Here is a 17,044-nt window from a genome sequence, read left to right on the forward strand (position 1 = left end):
GTGTTCAAACTTGTAGTCCTGCCTCAGCCTCCAGAGCGCTGGGACCACGGGTGTCCACTGCCACGCCTGGCCAAATGGTGACCTTGCGCCAGCTTCTTGCCCCACTGCCAGCTGTTGCCCAGCCCCGGGCTTCCAGCAGGTCGTGGTGGCCTTGCACTGGGGGAGCCTGGGCCTGCCCAGTCCTCTCCAGGCAGCCCTGCTCCACCACCCCAACCTCAGTCACCGAGCGCCGCAGCCTGCCCCAGGACGGAAGAGCAGGACGGGGAAGGGTCTCAGGTCTCCAGGGCCGCACCCTGCAGCTCTTCCAGGAGGGCAAAGGGGAAACCCCGCATGGAGTCTCCATTTACCCCACACTTCTGATGCGGGAGGCCACCAGATGGTTCCAACACGGCCACGGTTACAAGCGTCCAGTCTCAGTTCCACAAGGCGCGAGGGTCCTGGGACAGCGAGGAGCTGGGTCGCCAGCCCAGGGACCCGGATGGCTGGAGCCTGAGAAGGGCACGCACACGTGGGCTGGGGACGCGAAGAGCGATGCTGTCACGTGTGGGGTCTGCAGGGGTCCAGTTGGTCCTGGATTTTGCTTGGCTGAAAGAGGGGTGCGCCAGGGTCCGCCCCCGCACGCCCCCGGCGGGGCGGAGCTCCGCCAGCCCCACCCCCTCCGTCCTTGGTGCCGGGCCGCGCGCCCCCGGCCCAGCGGCAGCGCGTGACGCTAGGCGCTGGGATCCGGCGGCCACAGCGGGCGGGCTGCGGGGTCAGCATGGCGGCGGCTGCGGGGACCTCGGCAGGGCCTGGGGCGCCCGAGCCGATGCCGAGCTACGCACAGCTGGTGACGCGGGGCTGGGGCAGCGCGCTGGCGGCGGCGCGGGGCTGCGCGGACTGCGGCTGGGGACTGGCGCGCCGCGGCCTGGCCGAGCACGCGCACCTGGCGCCGCCCGAGCTGCTGCTGCTGGCGCTGTGTGCTCTCGGCTGGACCGCGCTGCGCTCCGCAGCCACCGCGCGCCTCTTTCGGGTCAGTGTACTCGGAGCTGGAGGTGGGAGGGGGAGACCCCGAGAGGGGAGATGACAGGCCGCTGGGTCGGTAGGGGACCTAGGGCCCAAGGCCGCGCGTCGCTTGCTGTCGGTGCTGGCCGGGTTGAGGAGGTGGAGGGGTTGGATAGGTTGGGGGCTCGAGCTGGAGAGGCCTGAACATTGGAGGCCCCCCACACCTTTCTTTCTTGAAGGGTGGAGGGAGGGGGGATGCGGGGGTGTGGTCCGTGGGACGATGCTCACGGGTTGGGTGTTCTGGATGTGGGGGCCCAGCACGACCCTCCCCGCGGTGGAGGATGAGACAGCTCCATGCGGTGTGGGGGGCTCGGGCTGCTGCGTGCTTTCAGATAAGGCCGCTAGGAAGGAAGGCGCCCAGGGCCGGGACGCGGGCCTGGCTGCGCACAAGGCTTCTGCGCCGCGCGCCCTGGCTGCGCGCCCTGGGCAGTGCGGGGTGCGTTCGGGGGTGGAGCGGTGCCGCTGCGAGTCTGCCCAGTTTCTGCCTCGCGCCCCTCTGGCTCAGCGCCACCCTCGGATCAGGCGCCGCAAAGGCCTAGGTGCCATGGTCACCACCTAGGTGGTCCCTCTCTTAGAGATGACCTGGCCACCGTCTTTGGCGCTGAACTCTGCTGCCTCCAGGCGCGACGACCGAAGCGCTCCGTCCTGAGAGGCCGAGGAGAGTGACTGCGGTGGTGATATTGTTCTCGACCCGGTCTCTTTCCTGGAGAGGAATCTCTGGCAGGAGCTGGCGGGCGGGTTTGGGGCCCCACGAGCAAGGCTGTGACTCCCCGGTAGATGGCCGGGGTCGCCCCGCCCAGGCCGACTGGAGGTGGGAGAGGGCTGGGGACAGAGCGCCCGGCACCAACAATGAGGCCTTTCTCTGCTGGCTGGGAAGAGGCTGGCCCTTGTTAGGTCAGGATGGGGTGTTGTCTGGGTGCCATCAAGCCCACCCAGGGCTTGGGGAGACCCTGGCGGCCACCGTGAATTGGGGGGGGGATGTGACTGGGTGGCACGGTCCCTATCTGGCTGCATGGCGTCCGGCAGCCTCCCGGTTGCGGCCAGGAAGCCAGAGGCTCAAAGACAAGGGCTGGCGGGGAGAGGCCTGCGCTGGCCCCACGTGCCTCAGGGACCAGTGCAGGCGAGGCCAGAAGGCCTCCTTGTTGGAGCAGTCCCTGGCCTGCTTAGGGCGGCCTCCCCAATTCCAGCCTCGCCCTTCCCGAGAGATGGGCGGAGAGCCTGCCCCCTTTCCAAAGCTCATCTTCTTGGCAGCAGCTTGGTTGCCAGGGGTTACCGGAGCTGGCCCTGGCTGTCTCCATGACAACCATTCCGGGCTTCTTGGGCCCCCTCAGTCCCGGGGGAAGAGGGCGGGGCTTTCCCGGAGCCCCGCCCCCGATAAGAAGCTCTGCCCAGTCCCACCCCAACCCGTCTTCCTCCCAGCCTCTTCTTCCTGCTGGGGTCGCCTTGCACCCCTGCGACCCCTTGACGTCCGGGCGAACCTCAGCCTGCCTCCCCAGCTCCCCGCAGCCCCCTTGCGCCCCTACCTCCACGCATCGTTCTGTTCTTCCCGCCCTCCCAATTTTCTGTGGCTCCCCCACCGTCCCTCCAGGCGCCCTCTCCCCTAGCTTGTCTCATCTCCTTGGGGTTTCTTTGGCTTTGCCAGCCTCGTGCTCTCCAGGTGACCTCATATTCCCTGCCAGGGTCACCCTAAACCCCGTGTCTTCTCAGACTCCCTGTCTGGATCACAACTGGCTCTCGCCTGTGAGCTGAGCACCCTTGGGTCCCCAAGGCTGACACCAGGGCCTCCCTCTCTTTAGCCCCAGGGGCCCCCAGCTGTCCCTCTTCCTAGCCTGAGGCAACAGCTGAGTGCTAATTTTAGTCCTTGGCAGTCCTGCCTGGGCTCTGGTTACCGCCCTGGCAGAGGCGGGCACAGACGGATGCTCCCCACGGCTGCCTGCTGTGCTGCCTCGGTGTCCCCAACCTGGAGGAGCAGCTCCCGGTCCGCACCGCCAGCGCCAGTCACACCCTTCCTTCTCCCCACAGCCCCTGGCCAAACGGTGCCACCTTCTGCCCCGCGATGCTGCCAAGATGCCAGAGAGCGCCTGGAAGTTTCTTGTCTACCTGGGCTGCTGGAGCTACAGTGCCTACCTGCTCCTGGGCACCGACTACCCCTTCTTCCACGACCCGCCCTCCGTCTTCTATGGTAGGTCTGGGGGTGCAGGGGAGGGCATGAGCCATTTCCAAGGCGGGTGACCCCATGTAGGGCCCTGGGTCAGCGGCTCCAGGTAGGAGAGGACTCCTGCATGGACCAATGTGGCCAGTGAGCTGTCAAGGGCAGCTCAGGCCAGACCCTGAGACGTGGGAGGCATAGGGGGCCGTCTCAGCCTCCAGCAGTTCATGCTGAATTCCACCTGCAGATAGCATCTTACTACGTAGTTTAGGCTGACCTTGAACTCACTGTGTAGCCCAGGTTTTCTTCAAACTTACAGTGCTCTTCCTGTCTCAGCCCCCTGGGTGTGAGCAACCATGCCCGGCTTTATTTTTTTTTTTATTTTTTTTTTTTGCAGAACCAGGGATTGAACTCAGGCCCTTGTGCTTGCCAGGCAAGCGCTTATTCTACTGAGCCATCTCCCCAGCCCCCGGCTTTATTTTTTATTTTGAAGCAGGGTCACTTATTTGCTAAGTCGCTGGGTTGCCCAAGCTGTGATCGAACTCGTGACCTTCCTGCCTCAGCCTTCTGGAGTGCCAGGATCACGGGCGCGTGTGCTTTATCGTGTCCAGCTGAGAGCTGTTTCTTTCCGTTTCCACTTCTCAAGCAGTGTTGCAGATCTTGTGCAGGACAGCAGCCCAGCCCAGTGGACAGCACCTGCTGTGTGACACTGGTCGGGAGAGGAGGACTGGACACAGTGTTTGGCCTCGGGGTTCCCTGAGCTCTGGGCTTCAGAGGCCAAGGCGGGAGGATCATACATTTGAGACTGTTCTGGGCAACTGAGGGAGACCCTGTTTATAATAACAATGACAACAACAATAATAATAATAGGGCCGGGGGTGGTGGCACATGCCTGTAATGCCCGCGCTTGGGAGGCTGAAGCAGGAGGAGCGCTGCAGCTTTGAGGCCAACCTGGGCTGCAAAGTGAGCTCAAGGCCAGCCTGAACTGCACAGCAAGACCGTGTCTCAAGAAAAGATTTTATTTTATTATTTTATTTTTATTTTCATTTTATTTATTTATTTATTTATTTTTGCGGAACCGGGGATTGAACTCAGGCCCTTGTGCTTGCCAGGGAAGCACTTATTCCACGGAGCCATCTTCCCGGCTCCTTATTTTATTATTGTTATTTTTTAATTTTTTTATTTTTGGCAGAACCAGGGATTGAACTCAGGCCCTTGCACTTGCCAGGGAAGCGCTTATTCTACTGAGCTATCTCCCTGGCCCCTCAAGAAGAGATTTTTTAAAAAAGAGAAAGAAAATAGAGTGAGAGGGTGGGGTCGTTGCTGGCTGGCAGAGCCTTTGCCTGCGGTGTGTGAAGCCTGGGTTCAGGCTCCGAAAGCACTAAATAACTGGGTAAGGAAATGAATGGAAGGGAAGCAGCCCTTGAGCGCGTTTTGGCCAGGCACGGAGACGGGCACTGTCTGGCCAAAGGTCCCTGCTGATGTCGCCTCTGGGCCAGGGAGGGTGTTCTGTGGGACTGTGCCTTGCACTTAGGCTGGCGAGGGCACTGGGTTCTGTGGTGAGTACATTGTAGTGCAGCTCAAAAAAAAAAAAAAGCACTTATTCATGTATCTTTTGGGGGCTGGCTCAGCCGCCCCGAGGCCGGGGCTGGCGCAGTGTGTGGTGCTGGGGCTCGGACCTCAGTCCCCTGCACCCACCTGAGCTTGCCTAAGTGGGCGCTTTAGACCACTGTATCTCGCCGGCACCACATAGTTTATTGGTTATTTTAATTTGTGGTGCTGGGGTGGGACCCAGGCCCTGTGTGGGGCAGGTGCTCTTGGCCGAGCCCAACTTAGCGGCTGGTTCTCACATTGTATTTCCAGAGAGGGTCTCACTAAGTTTCCCAGGCTGGCCTCAAAGTTGTGACCCTCCTGCCTCAGCCTCCTGAGCAGTTGGGTTATAAACCTGCGCTGCCACACATAACAGTTTATCCAGTTTTTGATTAGATTGCTTGTTTTTTTCCTTAAGATTTTTTTTGGGAAAAAAAAGGATTTTTGAGCTCCTGATATACAAGGGGTGAGAAAAAGATATAGCGAAGGCTTACATTAGGGCTGTGGGCTTAGCCCTGTGGTGCAGCACCTAGCTGGGAAGGGTGAGTGCAATTCCCAAGACCCAAAAGTAAAAATATATATTTATTTTTGTTATAATTTTTTTTTTTTTTTAAGGTAGATTTTTCTTTTTTTGGTAGGACCGGGGATTGAACTCAGGCCCTTGTGCTCGCCAGGCAAGCGCTAATTCTACTAAACTATCTCCCTGGCCCCTTTTTTGTCTTTTAGGAAAGGGTCTGCAGGGTGTTTAGGGTCTCACTACGAGATCGAACTTGTAGTGATGAGCCTATTTAAGCCTCCCAAGAGCTGGGATTACAGACCTTCGACACCAGGCCCAGTCTCAATTGCAGTCTCGGCAAACCGCCCCGGGGGCGGGGCCAGCAGGCAGGCCTGGGGATGGAAGCCCCTCCCTGTGTATGCATGCTTTAATCCACTGAGCTATTTGGTTTTTGTTGTTGTTTTGTTTTTGGTGGTACCAGGGATCAAACTCGGGACCTTGCACTTGCCAGGCAAGCACTTATTCCACTGAGCTATCTCCTTGGTTCCCCACTGAGCTATTTGGCCAGCTCTCCTAAATTAGAAAAAATTCCTTTTTTTAAATTCTGTGGTACCAGGGATTGAACTAAAAAAAAAAAATTAAAATAAAAAATTACAGCCAGGGGCCAGGGAGATAGCTCAGTAGAATAAGCTCTTGTCTGGCAAGCACAAGGGCCTGAGTTCAATCGATGGTTCCACAAAAAAAAAAAAAAAAAAAAAAAAAAAAAATTACAGCCAGGTGTGGGGTGCACACCCATCACCCCAGTAGGTGGGAGGCAGAAGCAGGAGAATCCCGGGTGTCTGAACACAGCCTGGGCTATGTAGTGAGTTCAAGGCCAGCCTGCACTCTGCAGGGAGCCCCTGCCTCAGAACGAGAAGCCCCCCAGGCTGCTGCAGGAAGTATGGGGATGAGGGGGTGAGTATTGTCCACGTGCTGGAGGGTTTGGAGGGGTTCATGGCAGCGTGTCCTTGACTGGGTAATTTGTTTGAAACATTTAAACCTTTACCCCGTTGTTTTTTTAAAAATTAATTTGCATAATCTGGACGCCCCCTGCTGGCCGCCTCGCTGGCATACACTCACCTGGCGCTGCAGGCGTCTCGGGCTCACAGGCTGTTTCTTCGCTGTTCAGAAGCGTTTTGTTTGGTGGGAGCCAGCTTTTGCTGTTTTTTTGCGGCACTGAGGACTGAGCCCAAGGCCTTCACACTGAGCTGCATCCTTGGTCCTTATTTATTTATTTATTTATTTATTTTGGTAAACTTTTGGTGTTTATTTAGTACTGGGTCTGCTACACATCTGGGACTCATAGTAATCCTCCTGTCTTGGCCTCCCCAGCCCTGAGATTACAGGTGTGCACCACCACGCCTGGTTTCAGTGGTCAGCAGGGTGTGGGTTCTGGGCCGGAATGGCATGTGGTACTGGGAATCGAACCCCGGTCCTTGCACTTGCCAGGCAGGTGATTAGACCACAGAGTTATCCCCCCAGCCCTATTTTGGTCTTTTATTTAGTATTTTAGGGACGGGTCTGCAGGGTGTTCAGGATTTCAGAACTAGATTGGACTCGTAGTGATCCGCCTGTTTACAGCCTCCCAAGAGCTGGGATTACAGGCGCACCACATGCCAGGTCTCAATTGCTGTCTCAGCACACCCTGGGAGCGGGGTCGGCACTGCAGGCCTGGGGATTGAACCCCTGGCCCCTGCGCCTGCTTGCAGGCACTTCAATCTGCTGAGCTATTTGGCCGGCCCATTTTGGTCTTTTTGAGACAGGGTTTCATTATAAAGTCCAGGCTGGTCTTGAGCTCACCCTAGGCTGGCCTCAAACTCCCAGCTATCCTGCCTCAGCTTGCCAGAGTGCTGGGATCACAGGTGTGCAGCACACACATGCATACACACACATGCACATGCACACACACAGCCCTGTGGTATTCAGGACTTTTCCACTAGTGGCTCTGTGCTCGTGTGACCTTTCCTGTCTTGCATGTGTGGCTCAGTGTCACATTTTCAGGGTTACCCTGGGAGGTTGTGTGTGTCAGTGCTCTGTGCCCTCCTGGCCAAGTGAGGCCCGCTGTCCTGCATACTGCTGCTTGTCCCTCTGCGCTGGGGCGTGGCTGACCCATCTGCCTTTTGGCCGCTACGGACCAGGGAGGAAAGGACCTGCGGCTCTGTTTTCTCCTTACCTTTTAAAAAATAAAACAAAACAAAATTTAATGTTTTATTTATTTGGTATGGGTTCTTGCTGTGCAGCTTGGACTTGTAGTGATCCTCTTGTCTCAGCCTTCCCAGTGCTGGGATTACAGGCGTGCGCCACTACACAGTATAAAGCCGGGGCCTTGTACTTGCCAGGCAGCAGCTTAGGCTGCTGAGCTGTCTCCCCTGCCCTTTCCTTGCTTTGTAGTTTTCTTGCAGCGCTGGGACACAACCCAGGGCCTCAGTGCTGGGCCGGCACTCATTGCTGAGCTGTGCCCAGCCCTTTTGCCTTTGCACTGCAGACAGGGTCTTGCTGTGTGATCTTCTGGCCTCAGCCTCGCGACCAGCTGGAGTAGCAGGTGTGCAGCCACATGCCCAGCTGAGGGCGTCCAGTTCCTGACAGACCTGGTGGCGAAGGTGCCGGGTGGCTGTGGAGGCCAAGTGGCAGGGTGGCTGGGGGCGTGGACTGGGTCACAGGAGGGGGGTTGGTTGCAGAGTTGGGGAGCTGGGACACAGTGGGGCCGGGGGTCTTGGTGTCTGCAGCTCTCAGGGATGGTGACCAGGGGTGGGTTGAGGCAGAAGCAGGTGGCAATGGGGACCCCAGGCTCAGGTGCGAGCAGGGCAGCTCTGTAGGTCGGGCTTCATGGGAGAGCCCAGTGCTGGAGATGCGCCCAGTGTCGGGGTGTGTGTGTGTGCAGAGGACTTCCACGCTTGAGTGCTATGGCCTTGGGAGCAGTTTAAGAGGAATACACGGAAAAAAAAAAAATAAAAATTTAAAAAAAAAAAAAGAGGAATACACGGAGCCCGGTGTGGCGGCGCACAACTGTCATCCCAGCACCTGGGAGGCTGAGGCATGAGGAACGCACAGTCTGAGCCCTTTCTGCTGCCTGCTGGATCTATATCTGTATCTATCTCTATGTTTTTGTACCAGGGATTGAACTCAGGACCTTGTGCTTGCCAAACAGGCACTTACGCTTCTGAGCTATCTCCCCAGCTGGAAATTTCTAGAAACTTAAGCCTGTTTAACAGCCTGTTGTTAGAAGACGTCATATGTCATCCTGGTACTATGGAAGGCTGAGGCAGGAGGATCCCAAGTTTGAGCTAAGCTTGAGCAACAGAATGGTTCAGTGAGGCCCTGTTTCAAACTAAAAAACAAAACGCCAAGGACAAGCCAGAGGCGGTAGTGCATGTCTGTAATGCCAGCACTTGAGGGGCTGAGGCAGGAGGATCACTGCAAGTTCCAGAACAGCCTGGGCTGCCTGGTGAGCTCAAGGCCAGCCTGAGCTGCACAGGGAGACTTTGTCTCAAAAAGACAAAAGTAAATCAAAGCCAGGGATAGAGCTCAATGCGGAGGTTCAGTGTGGGGCGCTGTTAATGAACGGTGGGTAGAGACCTGAGAGTGGAAAACCAGTGGTCAGGCTGGGCATGCAGGTGCTGCCCTGTGAGCCAGCACGCAGGAGGCTGAGGCAGGGCACTTGTGAGCTCAAGGCCAGCTCGTGCCACAGAGACTGGGTCTCAAAAGAAGAAAAGCAAAATAAAGCTAGTTGTCACTTCTGCCACAGACAGGGGGCGCTGTGGCTCTCCCGCTGGTGGGCCCTGGGGTGGGCTGCATGCAGGTCCTGGAGTTGCCTCATTGTGGCGCTGCTGTCCCCAGATTGGACGCCAGGCGCGGCGGTGCCCCGGGACATTGCAGCCTGCTACCTGCTGCAGGGCGGCTTCTACGGCCACTCCGTCTACGCCACGCTCTACATGGACACCTGGCGCAGGGACTCCGTGGTCATGCTCATTCACCACGTGGTCACACTGGCCCTCATCGTCTGCTCCTACGCCTTCCGGTGAGTGGGGCATGGCTGGGCGGGTGGAGCAGGGCTGCCGCAGCGCAGCAGGCTGGCTACCTGGAGGCCCAGGGAGGACAGGGTTCCACAGATGGTGAGGAACGGACTTGGAGGGCTGCCACCCAGCCCCGGGGAGCGGGGAGCAAGTCCTGAAGGGGTTACTGGAGGTCTGGCTGCAATTACTGGGCACAGTGGTGACTCACACCGGCGTCCCAGCTACCCAGGAGGCTGAGGCAGGAGGGTCCCAAGTCTGAGTCCAGTCTAGGTAACTTACTAAGATTCTGTCTCAAAATAAAATACAGGGCCAGGGAGATGGCTCAGTAGAATAAGTGCTTGCCTAGCAAGTGCAAGGGCCTGAGTTCAATCCCTGGTTCTGCCGCCCCCAAAATAAATCAAATCAAATCAAATCAAATACAGAGGGCTGGGGCTTAATTCAGGGTCTAACTCCCTGAGTTCCATCTTCAGTATTGCCTACCCGAAAATCTAATATGTTTTCTATTCACGTATCAATGAAAATAAAAGGCCAGTGAGATAGCTCAGTGGACTAAGCGCCTGCTTAGGCAAGCACAGGCCCGGGGTTCCATGCCCAGCACTACATGCCGAGCCCGCCCTGCCCCCCGCTTAGTGAGCCGCAGAGGCCTGGCATGGAGCATGCCTGTAATCCCGGCGCTGGGGAGGCTGAAAGCAGGAGGATCCCTACGAGTCTGAGCTGCACAATGAGACTCTGTACGAAATACATAAAAATAAATAAAAATTTTAAAAATAAAAACTCATTTACAAGCCAAAGTGAAAAGTAGCTTTTTTTTTTGGTGGAACCGAGGATTGAACTCAGGCCCTGTGCTTGCCAGGCAAACGCTTATTCTACTGAGCCATCTCCCTGGCCTTGAAAAGTAGCTTCTTGTCAATCCTTTTGATTGATTTTTTGATTTTAGCTTGATTTTTTCCCCTAGTGTTTTGGGGCAGGGTCTGGCTGTATAGTTCAGGCTGGCCTTGAACTCACAGCCATCCTCCTGCCTCAGACTTCCAAGCTCTAGATTACAGGTATGAGCTGCCATACCCCGCCGTGGCTATTGATAATACATGGAAATGACAACACTTTGCATATACTGGGTTCTATTGTGTGCATGTATTTTTGAGATGGAGTCTCCATGTATTGCCCACACTGGCCATGAATTACAGCAGTCCTCCTGCCTCAGCCTCCCTAGTAGTTGAGGCCACAGGCACATGCAGATGGTTTTGCGTTTCCACTTAAACCCAATTTACATAAAGGCCCAGCACTGGCCACAAGGCTGGGATTCAGGAGGCTTCTGTGGGGGGACTATGAATTTAGAACATCGATGTGGTTCTGGAAAGTTCTGAGGCAGTCAGATGACCGACGGGGTAGGCATGAGCCCCAGGAGGTGACTGGGAGCAGCAGCAGGCGCAAAGGGCCTGCGCGGGAGCCCGCACGCTGTGGCTGCTCCCTGGCCGTGTCAGGTGGGCCAAGGGGCCCTTACACCCCCAAACCCTATGGGGACGCGGCAGCCTGAGGTTCAGGCCTCAGAGTCAGGGTCACAGAAGGTTCTGGCGACAGGGACAGGAAGGTCAGGTGAGTAGGGCTGCCGTGTGAGCTGCATCCTGCCCACCCAGGTACCACAACGTGGGCATCCTCGTGTTCTTCCTGCACGACCTCAATGACGTGCAGCTGGAGTTCACCAAGATCAACACCTACTTCCGGGCAGCGGGTGGCACCCACCGTCGGTTGCACGCGCTGCTCAGTGACCTGGGCTGCCTGTGCTTCTGCGTCAGCTGGTCAGTGGGTGGGACGAAAGCGGGTGGGCGGGGCTTCCAGGAAAGGGGTGGGGCCTGCAAGGCTGCAGGGAGGGACCCAGAAGGGTAGGGCCCTCCATCCCCTCTGCAGCAGCCTCCCGAGCTCCTCCGCCTTCCTAGGTTCTGGTTCCGGCTGTACTGGTTCCCACTCAAGGTCCTGTATGCCACACTGCACACCAGCCTCATCTCGGTGCCTGACATCCCCTTCTACTTCTTCTTCAACACGCTCCTGCTGCTGCTCACCGCCATGAACTTGTACTGGTTCCTGGTGAGTGGCTTCCCCGCTTGCTGAAGGCAGTCCCTGCCCGGCCTTCCCTTGGGCGGCTGTGCATGCACATTTAGACTGCAGGTGTAGGTGCAGGTGCAGGTGCGGGTGCAGGTGCGGATGCAGGTGCGAGTGCGGGCGCAGGTGCGGGCGCAGGTGAAGGGCCTGTGCTCACGCCGCCTCCCCCACAGTACATCATGGCGCTGGCGGTCAAGGTGCTGACGGGCCAGATGCGCGAGCTGAGCGACCTGCGGGAGTACGACTGCGCCGAAGCCCACAGCCCCAAGCCCAGCAAAGCTGAGTGAGTGCAGGGCCTGGGGCCTGAGTTCCTTCCTTGAGCGACAGCGGTCCTGGCAGGCTCTGTGGGCAGCGGATGAGGCTGTGCTGACGCTGTCCCGTAACCTGCAGCCACCAAGGAGGCAGCGGAGGACGCAGTGACCCGCAGTACCTGGGGCGGAGCTGGCTGGGAGGGGCTTCTGGGACTCACCCGGGCCCTGGCTTACAGTGACCTCTGGTCATGGCCCAACCCAAGCCAGGGTGACAGGACCATGCTTTGTCCATGCTGAAACATCCAGGCCCTGGGGCCCTGGGCAGGCTGCTGTGGTGCAGGCTAGAGGCGGGTTGCTTCCATGGGAACCCCTGGAAGAAACCCCTGTGTAGAGAGGGTGGCAAGCAATGTCCCCTGAGGCATCAGTTGGTGGGTGGTTCTGGGAGGTGCTGGGTAGCCAGGCCTTCTTATTGGCTGGAGGGGGAAATTTTCTTGGTATTGGGGACTGAACCTAGGGCTTCTACCCCAACCATACCCCTAGCCCCCTTTTGACATTTTTTTTACTTTGAGACTAGGTCTTGCTAAGTCACAACATTCCCTGGGCTGGGCTCAAACTTTGATCCTCCTGCCTCAGCCTCCCAGAGTGCTAGGCCAATAGATGCATGCCCCTATGCCTGATCCCAAACACGGGGCTTACAGAGGAGGAGTTCCAGGGCCTCAGAGGCATCTGGGACAGAGTGTGGGGCTGGGGTGACTCCAAGACGGGGCTGGGCAATGGTGACATCCCAGCCAGGTCCCAGCTGGCCCCAGCAAGGCTGTCACCGTCCTGTGGGCACAAGAGTGTGGTCAGCCAGCAAGGCTGTGTAGGAAGCAGAGCCAGTCAGTCTTGCTGTGGATGTGGCTGAAGCAGAAATAAAAACATTGAAGACAACTTCAGACTTCTGGCCCAGAACGCTGCTTGCGGCCCGGCCAGCTGCACCGGGTGCCTGCCAGCAGGGCGTGAGTCTCACGTGGGGTACGTCAGGCTCTCAGCGTGTGTTGTCGATGGGGCAAGAGCCCTGTGGAGACTGGGACGGTCTCACAAGGGGCCTTCTGGAAGGTTCCAGAGGCTTCTAGCAGTTAGAATTTGGAGTAGGGGAACAGGATTGACCAACCCTAAACCCCAACAAAGTTCTCTTGCCATGGAACGTGAGGCTCAAGCTGGGCCTCCCAGCCCCGCCGGTGCCCTCCCTGTCGCGGAAGATGTCAGGCCAGGATAGGAGGTGACGGGAGGCACCCCAGGCCTCGCCCAAGAATGTTTCTACTAGAACTGTGTAGCTCCAGTGTTCACAGAAGTGACTGCCAGGAACACCCTGCCACAGTGACCCAGAAGCACCACCTGCAGCATCTGTCTGTAACCAGATCATGGGTGGAGGAGGTAGCTCAGTGGCTTACCCCAGGCAAGTGCAAGGTCCTGCGTTCAGTCCCTGGTATTGCATGCTGTGCTGGCCCTGGAACCTGGAATGGGGCATGGCAGTACACGTCTGTCACCCCAGCACTTGGGAGGCTAAAGCAGGAGGGTTGCCATGAGGTCAAAGCCAGCCTGGGCTACATAGTGAGACCGTGTCTTAGAAAACCGAAAAGAGAAAAACAAAATAGAGAGAAACAGATGGAGAAAGGAAGGAAGGGAGGGAGGAATGAAGGAAGGGCTCTCAAGATTCTGAGTAACAAGAACAGTGAGAAACTGTCCTGGATCCGCACAAACTAAGGAGTGTGGGCAGCTGAATGCAGTGTGGCCTCCTGGACCAGGAACAGGACACCTGTGGGGACACTGGCACTCCAAGTAACGCGTGGGACTTAGCTCCTAAAGCGCGCCTACTGGGCTCTTCACTGGGTGTCCGAAACGCGGCAGCACTGGCAGGCTGGGTGAGGGCGCGCCGCGTGCTGCCCTGCAGCGTTCCTGGAGACTAGCAACTCTTACTCTATAAAACGCATGAGCAGCTGGCTGTGCTGGTGCTCGCCTGGAATGCCAGCACTGGGAGGCCGAGGCAGGAGGGTCACGAGCTGGGAGGCCAGCCTGCGCACAGCGTGAGACCCTGGCTATCTCAGTCAATAATTAAATTGCATGAACTACCATTAAAAATGGAATCACTACTATGGTTCTTCTCCTGGCTGTTATAACAAAATACCTCGTGCTGGCCATTCAGCTTACTGCCACGAGCCAACCTGCAGCACAGAGGGGGCTGATGTCCTGACATGGGCAGCCCTGAATCCTCTGCAGGCTCCAGGTGGAGATCCTCCTGCCTCAGCCTCTTCAGCAGCAGGGTACGGACGCATCTCTTAGGGGCCACCATTCAGCCTACAGCCAGTGCTAAGTGACGTTCAGTGGAAGAGAGAGCTGGCAGATCGAAAGCTAGAGTAGGTGGCCGAGAGTGCAGTTTAGATGTCTGAGAATAAGGAAGCTGGGCTTATGGGGATTAGCCAATAGAGTGGAATGCAGCCAGCAGCCAAGAGGGGACAAGACGACAAGATGGACAAGCCGTAGGTCCTCAGCAGGACGGGCAGCCAGGCATTGGCCCCCAAGCGGCTCCAGCACGGACCAGAGCAGCCGCAGGCGCAGAGCACCGGTGGCCGAAGCTGGGAGGAAGCAGACTCCAGGCCAGGAGGGGGAAGAAAGTGGCAAATGGGGGGGAAAGAAAAGGATGGAAGAAAGTGACACCTGGAAGCCGCACAGGAGGAGAAGGTGCCATGCAGAAAAGAAGGGGATGGCTTAGTGACTGTCTGGAAGTAGGAAAACCACCTGGAAACAGCCCAGGAAAAGGAGCACCGAGGCAGCTCTGCGTCAGAAGCGAGGACAGGGCCAGGCAGGGTCCTGCAGCCGGAGCCCCACCCTCAGGGAGGGGAAGCAGGAGGAGCACTGGAGCTATGGCTTTGAGACCCTGTCATGCAAACAAGAAATGCATTTCAAATGCCTACTATGTTATTTTTATATTTTGGCCAGACCAGGGACTAAAGCCAGCTCTGCGTTGCGCTGCATCCCCAGCACCCCAACCTCCTTTTCTGTTTTTGAGACAGGCCAGTCTCGCTATGTAGTCCAGGCCAGCCTTGAACTAACGGTGATCCTCCTGCCTCAGCCTCCCAAGCACTGGGATCACAGGCGTGGGCCACCTGAAGCCCTGTGCTGGTCCGTTTCCCACAGCAGCCCAGCATGGCTCCCTTCTGCCCCGGGGCCCTGACCTATGCCCCACACTTTGTTTTTTTTGTATTTAGTACAGGGTCTACAGGGCCTCACTACACAGATCGGCCTCATAGTGAGCCTCCTGTTTTCAGCCTCCCAAGCACTGGGATTACAGGCGCCCCTGCATCTGCAGGAGCTTCAATCCACTGAGCTATCTGGCCGGCCCTGCCCCATGTTCTTGTTGGGGGCCCCCTTGCTCTAGACTCCTCTCCAAGACATGCTCCCCAGGGGAGCCCCAGGAAGTCCAGCCTCTACCCCCTGCCTCCCCTTACTTGTGAATTCACATCCTGGAGCCTCATCTTTTACCCTCCAGGGTTCTTGCTTTCCCTGCTGTAGCCACAGAGTCATAAGCCACGGTCCCAGCTGATTGGGAGAGTGTGGCAGGCCGACCCTTTGACCCCAGGACTTGGAGGCCAGCCTGGGTCACATAGGGAGACTCCATCTTAAACAAAAATGTATAAGAATTGAAACAGTCCAAGGAGATAATCGCAGCTACTTGGGAGGCCGAGGCAGGAGGATTGCAAGTTCCAAGCCAGCCTGTGCAATTTAGTGAGACCTTAGCTCAAAATCAAAAGTGCTTGGGTGCAGCTGCATGTTGAGTCTTGCCTTGCACACGTGAGCCCTGGTCTCCACTGCCAGCACCACGAACAATGGAACAAGCCGGGTGACGCAACCAAGCAACCCGGGTAGTCCTAGCCCCTCAAGAGGCCCAGGCAGGTGGCCCCCGGGCTCAGGAGTTCAAAGGCACTCAGATGACAAATGAAGGCCCACCTCAGAACACCCAAGACCCCAGCTCAGGAATAAGACACTGCAGAGCCCACTGGGAGCAGGTCCTGGCTCTACCCGCAGCACTGCCCAGAGCACACGGCTCCTCAGAGAGCCTCAGAGATCGAGTCGAAGACCGGACAGGGCGGTGGCACACGTCTGTCATCCGGCACTTGGAAGGCTGAGGCTGGAAGATAGCTATGAGTTCAAGGCCAGCCTTTGCGACGCAGAGATCTGGGTCACACAGAGTTTAAGCCAGCCTGGACTACATAGCAAAAAAAAAGATCAAGACCAGTAATAGAGGAGGACGGAGGACTGCTCCAGTGGGGCATCTTGTTCCTTGTAAACTGTGTAAAAGAGACTGAGACAGGAGGTTGTGAGTTAAAGCCCTGCCTGGGTGACTGCAGGAGCCGCAAGTCGGGGGCTGCAGCTTAGCGGAAGGGTCTGGATTCCGTCTGCAGCAGCACAGAAACAAGCAATCCCTGGCGTACACCTGCGGTCTCGGAGACTCAGGCCACCGGTGAAGCAGGACCAGAGCTCAGGTGTTTGAGCCTGAGTGACATGTGTGACCCTGTCTCAGAAAGAAAAGCTGAAGCCCTTGCTCAGGACAGTTTGTGCCAGAGGGGAGTGGGGGACAGCACACTGGTGGCACTTGTCTCCTGGGACAGTGCTGTGTGCAAGTCACTAGTGCTGATGATGTCCAGAGCTGGAGCCGCAGGCCTGTGCCCAGCCCTCCACACGTCTGCACGGGGCCATCGGCCCTGACCGGTAGGTAGGCCAGGCCCCCAGCGAGGGGACATCTGGTCCCTCTGGATGCGGAGATAAGGGGCAGGGACTATCATTCAGCTGCGTCCCTTGGACACTTGCGGGAAGTGTGGCTCTTACTGTGGGGCTGGGGGTGGGGGTGCACCTCCCCTCTCCCCAGTGTTGGGTTTTTCCGGAAAATGTGAGTTCTAAGAAAAGGGGGCCTTACTGTTAGGACAGGGTGGCCACGTCCATGTCTTGCGAGTGTCCTCCAGGAGCTCAAGGTGGACAGGGCACAGGTGGGAGCGAGTTGTCAAAGCTCGCCTGAGCCGGGCCTCACGCCACGTGGCCAGGAACCCAGCGGGGCCTGTAGTTTTGCTCCCAGAGGCCTGGGGCTCAGTGTGCAGGACTGGGGCAGGTCCAGGCCTGGTGAAGGGATTGGCGGACGAGACGGTGGGCCATGGGGACAGCTGGATGGTCCAGGTCTCAGGCGGGGCGCAGGCCCAGGCTAACCTGCGCTGCGCTCTGGTCCCCAGGAAGCGGCTGCAGAACGGCCTGGTGAAAGAGAAGCGCCTCTGAACCCCTTGACCCAGCCCCACCTCCCAGAAGCTGGCCCCGCCCCGCCCCGCCCCGCCCCAAGCTA

At 57.7% G+C, this 17,044-nt stretch overlaps 1 protein-coding gene across 1 annotated transcript; it reads left to right on the plus strand.

Annotated features, from left to right (window-relative positions):
• The first annotated feature begins 682 nt into the window (after positions 1 to 682).
• Positions 683 to 17,041, plus strand: Cers1 (ceramide synthase 1). Its single transcript, XM_012512857.2, has 7 exons — positions 683 to 1,009; positions 3,064 to 3,223; positions 9,153 to 9,333; positions 10,963 to 11,124; positions 11,263 to 11,410; positions 11,599 to 11,708; positions 16,938 to 17,041. Exons 1-7 carry the CDS (start codon positions 758 to 760, stop codon positions 16,978 to 16,980), a joined length of 1,056 nt encoding a protein of 351 aa, XP_012368311.2. The 5' UTR covers positions 683 to 757; the 3' UTR covers positions 16,981 to 17,041.
• Positions 17,042 to 17,044: the final 3 nt, after the last annotated feature.

Source organism: Octodon degus, unplaced genomic scaffold (assembly GCF_000260255.1).
Source record: "Octodon degus isolate 3935 unplaced genomic scaffold, OctDeg1.0 scaffold00282, whole genome shotgun sequence".
Classification (NCBI taxonomy): domain Eukaryota; kingdom Metazoa; phylum Chordata; class Mammalia; order Rodentia; family Octodontidae; genus Octodon; species Octodon degus.